The sequence below is a fragment of the Salvelinus fontinalis genome, unplaced genomic scaffold, assembly GCF_029448725.1.
Source record: "Salvelinus fontinalis isolate EN_2023a unplaced genomic scaffold, ASM2944872v1 scaffold_0097, whole genome shotgun sequence".
NCBI classification, from domain to species: Eukaryota; Metazoa; Chordata; class Actinopteri; order Salmoniformes; family Salmonidae; genus Salvelinus; species Salvelinus fontinalis.
In genome coordinates, this window is record NW_026600306.1 from 98790 (window position 1) to 109160 (window position 10371).

At 43.9% G+C, this 10371-nt stretch overlaps 1 protein-coding gene across 1 annotated transcript in view; it reads right to left on the reverse strand.

Moving 5' to 3' along the window:
• Window positions 1-9117, reverse strand: part of LOC129843063 (zinc finger protein 729-like) — a 59841-nt gene extending 50724 nt beyond the window's left edge. Inside the window, 3 exon segments of the mRNA XM_055911817.1 lie at window positions 7579-7759; window positions 7895-7992; window positions 8435-9117. Coding sequence (XP_055767792.1) covers window positions 7579-7759; window positions 7895-7992; window positions 8435-8735 — 580 coding nt within the window. The 5' untranslated portion in view covers window positions 8736-9117.
• Window positions 9118-10371: the final 1254 nt, after the last annotated feature.

Here is a 10371-nt window from a genome sequence, read left to right on the forward strand (position 1 = left end):
ACATAACATTGAAGGTTGTGCAATGTAACAGCAATATTTAGACTTATGGATGCCAACCGTTTTATAAAATATGAAACGGTTCCGCATTTCACTGAAAGAATAAACGTTTTGTTTTTGTAATGATAGTTTCTGGATTTGACCATATGAATGACCTAAGGCTCGTATTTCTGTGTGTTTATTATATTATAGTTAAGTTTATGATTTGATATTTGACAGAGCAGTCTGACTGAGCGGTGGTAGGCAGCAGCAGGCTCGTAAGCATTCATTCAAACAGCACTTTCCTGCAATTGCCAGCAGCTCTTAGCAATGCTTAAAGCACAGCGCTGTTTATGACTTCAAGCCTATCTACTCCCGAGATTAGGCTGGCAATACTAAAGTGCCTATAAGAACATCCAAAACAAATGTGCATGTGTCAGCATATGGTCTCACAAGGGGTCTGAGGATCTCATCTCGGTACCTAATGGCAGTCAGGCTACCTCTGGCGAGCACATGGAGGGCTGTGCGGCCCCACAAAGAAATGCCACCCCACACCATGACTGACCCACCGCCAAACCGGTCACGCTGGAGGATGTTGCAGGCAGCAGAACGTTCTCCACGGCGTCTCCAGACTCTGTCACGTCTGCTCATGTGCTCAGTGTGAACCTGCTTTCATCTGTGAAGAGCACAGGGCGCCAGTGGCGAATTTGCCAATCTTGGTGTTCTCTGGCAAATGCCAAACCTCCTGCACGGTGTTGGGCTGTAAGCACAACCCCCACCTGTGGACGTCGGGCCCTCATACCACCCTCATGGAGTCTGTTTCTGACCGTTTGAAGAGACACATTCATGCACATTTTGCAGGGCTCTGGCAGTGCCCCTCCTTGCACAAAGGCAGAGGTAGCGGTCCTGCTGCTGGGTTGTTGCCCTCCTACGGCCTCCTCCACGTCTCCTGATGTACTGGCCTGTCTCCTGGTAGCGCCTCTATGCTCTGGACACTACGCTGACAGACACAGCAAACCTTGCCACAGCTCGCATTGATGTGCCATCCTGGATGAGCTGCACTACCTGAGCCACTTGTGTGGGTTGTAGACTCGGTCTCATGCTACCACTAGAGTGAGAGCACCGCCAGCATTCAAAAGTGACCAAAACATCAGCCAGGAAGCATAGGAACTGAGAAGTGGTCTGTGGTCACCACCTGCAGAACCAGTCCTTTATTGGGGGGTGTCTTGCTAATTTCCTATAATTTCCACCTTTTGTCTATTCCATTTGCACAACAGCATGTGAAATTTATTGTCAATCAGTGTTGCTTCCTAAGTGGACAGTTTGATTTCACAGAAGTGTGATTGACTTGGAGTTACATTGTGTTGTTTAAGTGTTCCCTTTGTTTTTTTGAGCAGTGTAGTTAAGTTTATGATTTGATATTTGACAGAGCAGTCTGACTGAGCGTTGGTAGGCAGTATCAGGCTCGTAAGCATTCATTCAAACAGCACTTTTCTGCGTTTGCCAGCAGCTCTTAGCAATGCTGGGATGCACAGCGCTGTTTATGACTTCAAGCCTATCAACTCCTGAGATTAGACTGGCAATACTAAAGTGCCTATAAGAACATCCAATAGTCAAAGGTATATGAAATACAAATGGTAGAGAGAGAAATAGCCGACACGTCATAATTCCTATAATAACTACAACCTTAAACTTCTTAACTGGGAATACTGAACCACCAGATTTCATATGTCTTGTGTTCTGAGCAAGGAACTCAAACGTTAGTGTTTTTACATGGCACATATTGCACTTTTACTTTCTTCTCCAACACTGTGTATTTGCATAATTTAAACCAAATTGAACACGTTTCATTATTTATAGATTTTATTGATGTATTATATTAAGTTAAAATAAGTGTTCATTCAGTATTGTTGGAATTTTCATTATTACAAATTTTTAAAAAAATAATCGGCCGATTAATCGGTATCGGCTTTTTTTGGTCCTCCAATAATCGGTATCGGCGTTGAAAAATCATAATCGGTCGACCTCTAGTCTGAGCACCGATGGAGGGATTGTGCGTTCCTGGTGTAACTTGGGCAGTTGTTGATGCCATCCTGTACCTGTAGGTGTGATGTTCGGATGTACCGATCCTGTGCAGGTCTTGTTACAAGTGGTCTGCCACTGCGAGGACGATAAGCTGTCCGTCCTGTCTCCCTGTAGCGCTGTCTTAGGCGTCTCACAGTACGGATATTGCAATTTATTGCCCTGGCCACATCTGCAGTCCTCATGCCTCCTTGCAGCATGCCTAAGGCACGTTCACGCAGATGAGCAGGGACCCTGGGCATCTTTCTTTTGGTGTTTTTCAGAGTCAGTAGAAAGGCCTCTTTAGAGTCCTAAGTTTTCATAACTGTAACCATATCATAAAATATAATTTTCATGAAATCACAAGTACAATACAGCAAATGAAAGATAAACATCTTGTGAATCCAGCCATCATTTCCGATTTTTAAAATGTTTTACAGCGAAAACACAATACGTATTTCTATTAGCTAACCACAATGTTTCATCATTAGATGCTACAGTCCTCCTTTAATGCAGCTGGTGGCCACACCAGATACTGACTGTTACTTTTGATTTTGACCCCCCCACTTTGTTCAGGGACACATTATTCAATTAGTCACATGTCTGTGGAACTTGTTCAGTTTATGTCTGTTATTGAATCTTGTTATGTTGCAACATAATTTACACATGTTAAGTTTGCTGAAAATAAACGCAGTTGACAGTGAGACTGTGTATTTGCAATATTTCAACCAAATTGAACATGTTTCATTATTTATTTGAGACTAAATAGATGTTATTTATGTATTATATTAGGTTCAAATAAAATTGTTCATTGTTCATTCAGTATTGTTATAAATGTCATTATTACAAATATATATATAAAAATGTGCCGATTAATCGGTATTGGCTATTTTTGTTCCTCCAATAAATCCGTATCGGCGTTGGAAAATCGTAATCGGTCGACCTCTAGTACATACCCCAACCAGAAGTTATGGATTACAGGCAATATCCCCACTGAGCTAAAGGGTAGAGCTGCCGCTTTCAAAGAGCGGGACTCTAATCCGGAAGCTTATAAGAAATCCCGCTATGCCCTCCGACGAACCATCAAACAGGCAGAGAGTCAAAACAGGACTATGATCGTATCGTACTACACCGGCTCTGAGGTTCGTCAGATATTTGCAAGGCAAACTATCACACACTATAAAGAGAAGCACAGCCGCGAGCTGCCCCGTGACACCTACCAGATGAGCTAAATTACTTGTATGCTCGCTTCGAGGCAAGTAACACTGAAGCATGCATGAGAGCATCAGCTGTTCCGGGTCAACATTCCCAAGGCCGCAGGGCCAGACGGATTACCCAGATGTGTACTCCGAGCATGCCCTGACCAAGTCTGTATTACCAACATGTTTCAAGCAGACCACCATAGTCCCGGTGTCCAAGAACACTAAGGTAACCTACCTAAATTACTACCGACCCGTAGCACTCACGTCTGTAGCCATGAAGTGCTTTGAAAGGCTGGTCATGGCTCACATCAACAACATTATCCCAGTAACACTTAGACCCACTCCAATTTGCATACCGCCTCCCTCTGCAACTGGATCCTGGACTTCCTGACGGACTGCCACCAGGTGGTAAGGGTAGGTAACAACACATCAGCCACGCTGATCTTCAACACGGGGGCCCCTCAGGGGTGTCTGCTCAGTCCCCTCCTGAACTCCCTGTTCACTCATGACTGCACAGCCAGGCAGCATCACTAAGTTTGCCGATGACAACAGTGGTAGGCCTGATCACGAGCAACGATGAGACAGCCTATAGGGAGGAGGTCAGAGACTTGGTTGTGTGGTGCTAGAATAACAACCTCTCCTTCAACGTGATCAAGACAAAGGAGATGATTGTAGACTACAGGAAAAGGAGCACCGAGCACGCCCCCATTCTCATCGACGGGCTGCAGTGGAGCAGGTTGAGAGCTTCAAGTTCCTTGGTGTCCACATCACCAACAAACTATCATGGTCCAAACACACCAAGACAGCCGTGAAGAGGGCACAACAAAGCCTATTCCCCCTCAGGAGACTGAAAAGATTTGTCATGGGTCCTCAGATCCTCAAAAGGTTCAACAACTGCACCATCGAGAGCCTCCTCCCTGGTTGCATCACTGCCTGGTATGGCAACTGCTCGACCTCCGACCACAAGGCACTACAGAGGGTAGAGCGTATGGCCCAGTACATCACTGGGGCCGAGCTTCCTGCCGTCCAGGACATTTATACCAGGCAGTGTCAGAGGAAGGCCCTAAAAATTGTCAAAGACTCCAGCCACCCTAGTCATAGACTGCTCTCTCTTTTACCACATGGCAAGCAGTACCACACGGCAAGCGGTACCACACGGCAAGCGGTACCACATGGCAAGCGGTACCGGAGCGCCAAGTCAAGGTGCAAAAGGCTTTTGGTTGCGTAAACAACAACAGTAATTGATGTTGGGGATGCAGGGCAGCATTCATATATGGTCAATTCCGTGGGAAAGTCAACCTGAACATGTGTAACGGGGGTGAGAACAGGACGTAAACTCACTCCACAGATGGAGATAACCAACATATATGGTCGATTCCGTGGGAAAGTCAACCTGAACATGTGTAACGGGGGTGAGAACGGGACGTAAACTCACTCCACAGATGGAGATAACCAACATATATGGTCGATTCCGTGGGAAAGTCAACCTGAACATGTGTAACGGGGGTGAGAACGGGACGTAAACTCACTCCACAGATGGAGATAACCAACATATATGGTCGATTCCGTGGGAAAGTCAACCTGAACATGTGTAACGGGGGTGAGAACAGGACGTAAACTCACTCCACAGATGGAGATAACCAACATATATGGTCGATTCCGTGGGAAAGTCAACCTGAACATGTGTAACGGGGGTGAGAACGGGACGTAAACTCACTCCACAGATGGAGATAACCAACATATATGGTCGATTCCGTGGGAAAGTCAACCTGAACATGTGTAACGGGGGTGAGAACGGGACGTAAACTCACTCCACAGATGGAGATAACCAACATATATGGTCGATTCCGTGGGAAAGTCAACCTGAACATGTGTAACGGGGGTGAGAACAGGACGTAAACTCACTCCACAGATGGAGATAACCAACATATATGGTCGATTCCGTGGGAAAGTCAACCTGAACATGTGTAACGGGGGTGAGAACGGGACGTAAACTCACTCCACAGATGGAGATAACCAACATATATGGTCGATTCCGTGGGAAAGTCAACCTGAACATGTGTAACGGGGGTGAGAACGGGACGTAAACTCACTCCACAGATGGAGATAACCAACATATATGGTCGATTCCGTGGGAAAGTCAACCTGAACATGTGTAACGGGGGTGAGAACAGGACGTAAACTCACTCCACAGATGGAGATAACCAACATATATGGTCGATTCCGTGGGAAAGTCAACCTGAACATGTGTAACGGGGGTGAGAACGGGACGTAAACTCACTCCACAGATGGAGATAACCAACATATATGGTCGATTCCGTGGGAAAGTCAACCTGAACATGTGTAACGGGGGTGAGAACGGGACGTAAACTCACTCCACAGATGGAGATAACCAACATATATGGTCGATTCCGTGGGAAAGTCAACCTGAACATGTGTAACGGGGGTGAGAACGGGACGTAAACTCACTCCACAGATGGAGATAACCAACATATATGGTCGATTCCGTGGGAAAGTCAACCTGAACATGTGTAACGGGGGTGAGAACAGGACGTAAACTCACTCCACAGATGGAGATAACCAACATATATGGTCGATTCCGTGGGAAAGTCAACCTGAACATGTGTAACGGGGGTGAGAACGGGACGTAAACTCACTCCACAGATGGAGATAACCAACATATATGGTCGATTCCGTGGGAAAGTCAACCTGAACATGTGTAACGGGGGTGAGAACAGGACGTAAACTCACTCCACAGATGGAGATAACCAACATATATGGTCGATTCCGTGGGAAAGTCAACCTGAACATGTGTAACGGGGGTGAGAACAGGACGTAAACTCACTCCACAGATGGAGATAACCAACATATATGGTCGATTCCGTGGGAAAGTCAACCTGAACATGTGTAACGGGGGTGAGAACGGGACGTAAACTCACTCCACAGATGGAGATAACCAACATATATGGTCGATTCCGTGGGAAAGTCAACCTGAACATGTGTAACGGGGGTGAGAACGGGACGTAAACTCACTCCACAGATGGAGATAACCAACATATATGGTCGATTCCGTGGGAAAGTCAACCTGAACATGTGTAACGGGGGTGAGAACAGGACGTAAACTCACTCCACAGATGGAGATAACCAACATATATGGTCGATTCCGTGGGAAAGTCAACCTGAACATGTGTAACGGGGGTGAGAACGGGACGTAAACTCACTCCACAGATGGAGATAACCAACATATATGGTCGATTCCGTGGGAAAGTCAACCTGAACATGTGTAACGGGGGTGAGAACGGGACGTAAACTCACTCCACAGCGAGTTTAAAACGTCACAGATGGAGATAACCAACAGGCACCTTTTGTATAGCTTCAATCTGTTCATTGTCAAGGAGGACGGTCACGTGTGTTGAGAAGCAGAGGATAACTAGTTTAAGCCAAGTATGGGGACAGAGGAGGAAGCTAAACTGTTAGCAGCACATTGATGTCAAAAAAGTTAGTAATTTCCAAATGAAACAATGTTCTTTAAAGTCTATGTTGGAGTTCAGCCTTCACTTGACCTGATAAAGTAGGAAATTAAATTAATTTTGTCCATTACAGAGACGGAGGCCAAGTCTCACAAAAAATGCTTTTCATCTATACATATTTAATGGCTTTTAGAAAAGACTTACAGAGTTTGTTTTAAACAATACATTTGTTGTGTAGATCAGATGTTAATGAAGCAATACAGACCACATTGAAGTGTCTGGAGTTTAGTTTGTGTGTTCTAGAGTCTTGTAAAGATAGGGGGGTTGACTGGGACAGGCAATGTAACATCCATAATGTTTTTAGGGAAAGATTTTGTAAAACATGTGTAACGGATGTGAAATGGCTAGCTAGTTAGCGGTGGTGTGCGCTAATAGCCTTTCAGTCGGTGACGTCACTTGTTCTGAGACCTTGAAGTAGTGGTTCCCCTTGCTCTGCAAGGGCCGCGGCCTTTGTGGAGCGATGGGTAACGATGCTTCGTGGGTGACTGTTGTTGGTGTGTGCAGAGGGTCCCTGGTTCGCGCCCGTGCCGGGGCGAGGGGACGGACTAAAGTTATACTGTTACTCATTCACCTTACATCAGATCATCTTGAAACTTTCTCTCTAAAGCTAACTTTCACCAGGGTTTTATATGGTCTGTTGGTTTCTCTCTTTTCATTGGCAGAATCCTTTTTCAGTGTTATGATATTCATAACATCCATGTCCACCAGTCTATCTTCATGTCAACTAACAGAACTCTGCTGGTTGTCCTGGTAACAGATACCAGTGGGCAGATCTATTGTATTTGTTCGAACTAAACTACAGCACTTACTTTGATGTGTCAAATCTGATCCTTTCTTCTCTCCTCCTCCTCTCACAGTTCCACTCAGACCCGTTGATTTCCCGCAGTCCACCAGCAGCACAGACAACCTCTTCATACCCAGCAGTAAGGCACTACCGGGAGAGGCACGACACGGGGAGGGGAGGGTGAGGGTGAAAGGGCTAGCATTGTCCTGGTAACCATAAAGAGGGGACACAGACACATATCATTATGGATGCTGATGTCACTGTAGTCATAAAGTGCTTTACAGAAATCCAGCCCAGACGCAGATAGAGCAAGCTGTATGCTAGACCAGACCAAGCTGTACCATCTGGTGTTCTGATCTGGAGAGACTCTTCTCTGCCTCGTCAGCATCAGGATGTTGTTGAGGCTCCCCAGAGGATCCACAATAGTCATGTCTCTCTCCTGTATGAATGAGAACATCAAACAGATGGTAAACTTATGACCATTTATTACAATCATAGTCTTACAAGAGGCATGAACATGTATAAAAACGGCCTAAAATGACCACTTTCATCATGATTTTGTCAAATATTGTTTGTGTTGTAAATGTAAAAGAGTCATTCACCTAAATGGGTGCCATTTACGTCCCTTTGATATTTTAAGGAGGAATTATGCCTGTTATTTTAGATGAAGTGTACTTTAATATAGACCACCTGGAGAATTCAATATATCTCGTTTAAAAGTCCCAAAAACATATGCACCAATGGCAGATCGATCCTTTAACAATTTCTACAGTACTGAACAACATATTCAAGTGTAGAACTTCAGTAGAATGCCCCTTAAAAACCACACATTAGTTCAACAACTGCATAGCTTGTGCCCCTGTTTTTAAGACAGTACTCACTGGAGTTAAACGGATCTTCAGCCTCCTCCCTTTTCACTCCCAAAACGTCTTCCTCCTCTTTTATTGAGATAGCCTCCTCTTCCTCTTTTACTCCAAAATGTTCTTCCTCTTCTTTCACTACATTCTCTTCTTTCAATGTTATGGCATCTTCCTCCTTTTTGATTCTGAAAGCTTCTACCTCCTCCACTTTGACAACCTCTCTCCCATCTTCCTCTTTCACTGTAATATCATCCTCTTCTTTCAATGTGATAGCCTCCTCTTCCTCCTTTTTCATCCTGAAAGCTTCTTCCTCTCCTTTCATCAGAGCTTCTTTCTCCGTCTAGTTTAGTGAGCTCATGCCAGGTCGCAGTTGTAAATGAGAACTTGTTCTCAACTAGTCTACTTGGTTAAATAAAGGTGAAATAAATAAAAATAAAAAATGCTCAGCGACATTAGCCTAGCGCAATACCAATGTAACAGATTTGCTAATGTAATAAGCAAATTGCGTTTAAATGAACAAGTAGATACGTAAACAGAATGATGTTCTAAACACTAAGATTAATAATACATAAAATACACAATAATGGTCTAAAGATCTTAAACGTTTCGGTTTTATGTTCGCTAGCAGACCACCGCGGTGGGTGAATCAGAAGCCTTTTGTCGCTGTTGAAGAATCCTCCCGTCCCGTCCACTAGATTATACGTCACACAAGAACCATCAACTGAAAGACTCACATCGCCGTCTGCTGCCTGGAGTGGGTAACGCAGACTGGGAAGAAATCCCCATTACATTGTTTATTCTGGCAAGCAATGTCATAAGAAGTCATTTAAAAACAACCAGATGTTATGTTTTCTCTTCCTTCTTACAGCCAATACTTTCCTCCAGGGCTGACCTGCCCATTAGGCAGGATTAGGTGACAGATTGAAGAGGGTGGCATATTCCTAGCTAAATTGACCAAGGCTCATCTGGTGGTATAATTTGTATTCCTTTTTGCCATAGTTATTCTGAACCTACTGCCTGCAAGTTGTCATTATCTACACCCAAAAAATGAAAATATCTTCTCAGATATCTCAAATATTTTTCTCAGACTTCAAAAGTGGTCTCCTGATGTGGTTTAATTATTGTTGTGGACTTAGAACATCCAATGTTGTTGTTTTTCTATTAACAGTGTGATTTTGGAAGAGAAAACCAGAAAAACAGCGACAATCAGAACCTTGAAAAACTAAACGTAGAATATAAATTAAACATTAGGTCCCTGAATGGTCAAAAACCTCTTCAAATAGAAGTATGTTTATAGCACAAAATATCTTACAGGTGGGCCATCTCTCAGTATTTAGCAAGACTTTCATATGGCCAGGAAGGTCATTGAGAATAACAATAGACAATAGTTATTGTTGCTAGTTTAGGGATGAAGATAGTGAAGGTTCATGAATGTTACAGATGTGGTGTTCACAGTGCGGATTTTAACAGAGGGGGATTAGAACCCCAAAGTAATAGTGGTACAACAGATCATAAAGGTCATTTAATATTCTGGTTTAGGGAGAAATAACTTTTTGGAAACCACTATTCACACTATGTACAGACATAAAAAACCCTCACATCAAGGAGGTGTAACAGTGATGAATGGCTATTCAATGTACAACAGTAGTCTTCTGTAACAAGCAATACCTGGTAAATATGTTTACATACATCCATGACTGAATGGTTTCATGAACTCCGTTAAAGGTTTTGTAAGTAAGTTGTAACTGGTCCTCAATCAGCAGTCTGAATTAACCCAGAGGCACCAAAACAGCAACTTTTAGAGAAGTTTGGAGATTATTCCACAAGTAAGGTGCAAAGAGCTGATTTACCTAACTCTGTACAGACCAAAGGAATTCCCAGAGCTAGCCATCCCTGAGACTGTGTATGATAACACCTACTCTTACCTCTAATGGTTATTGTAGATGTTAGCTACAGAG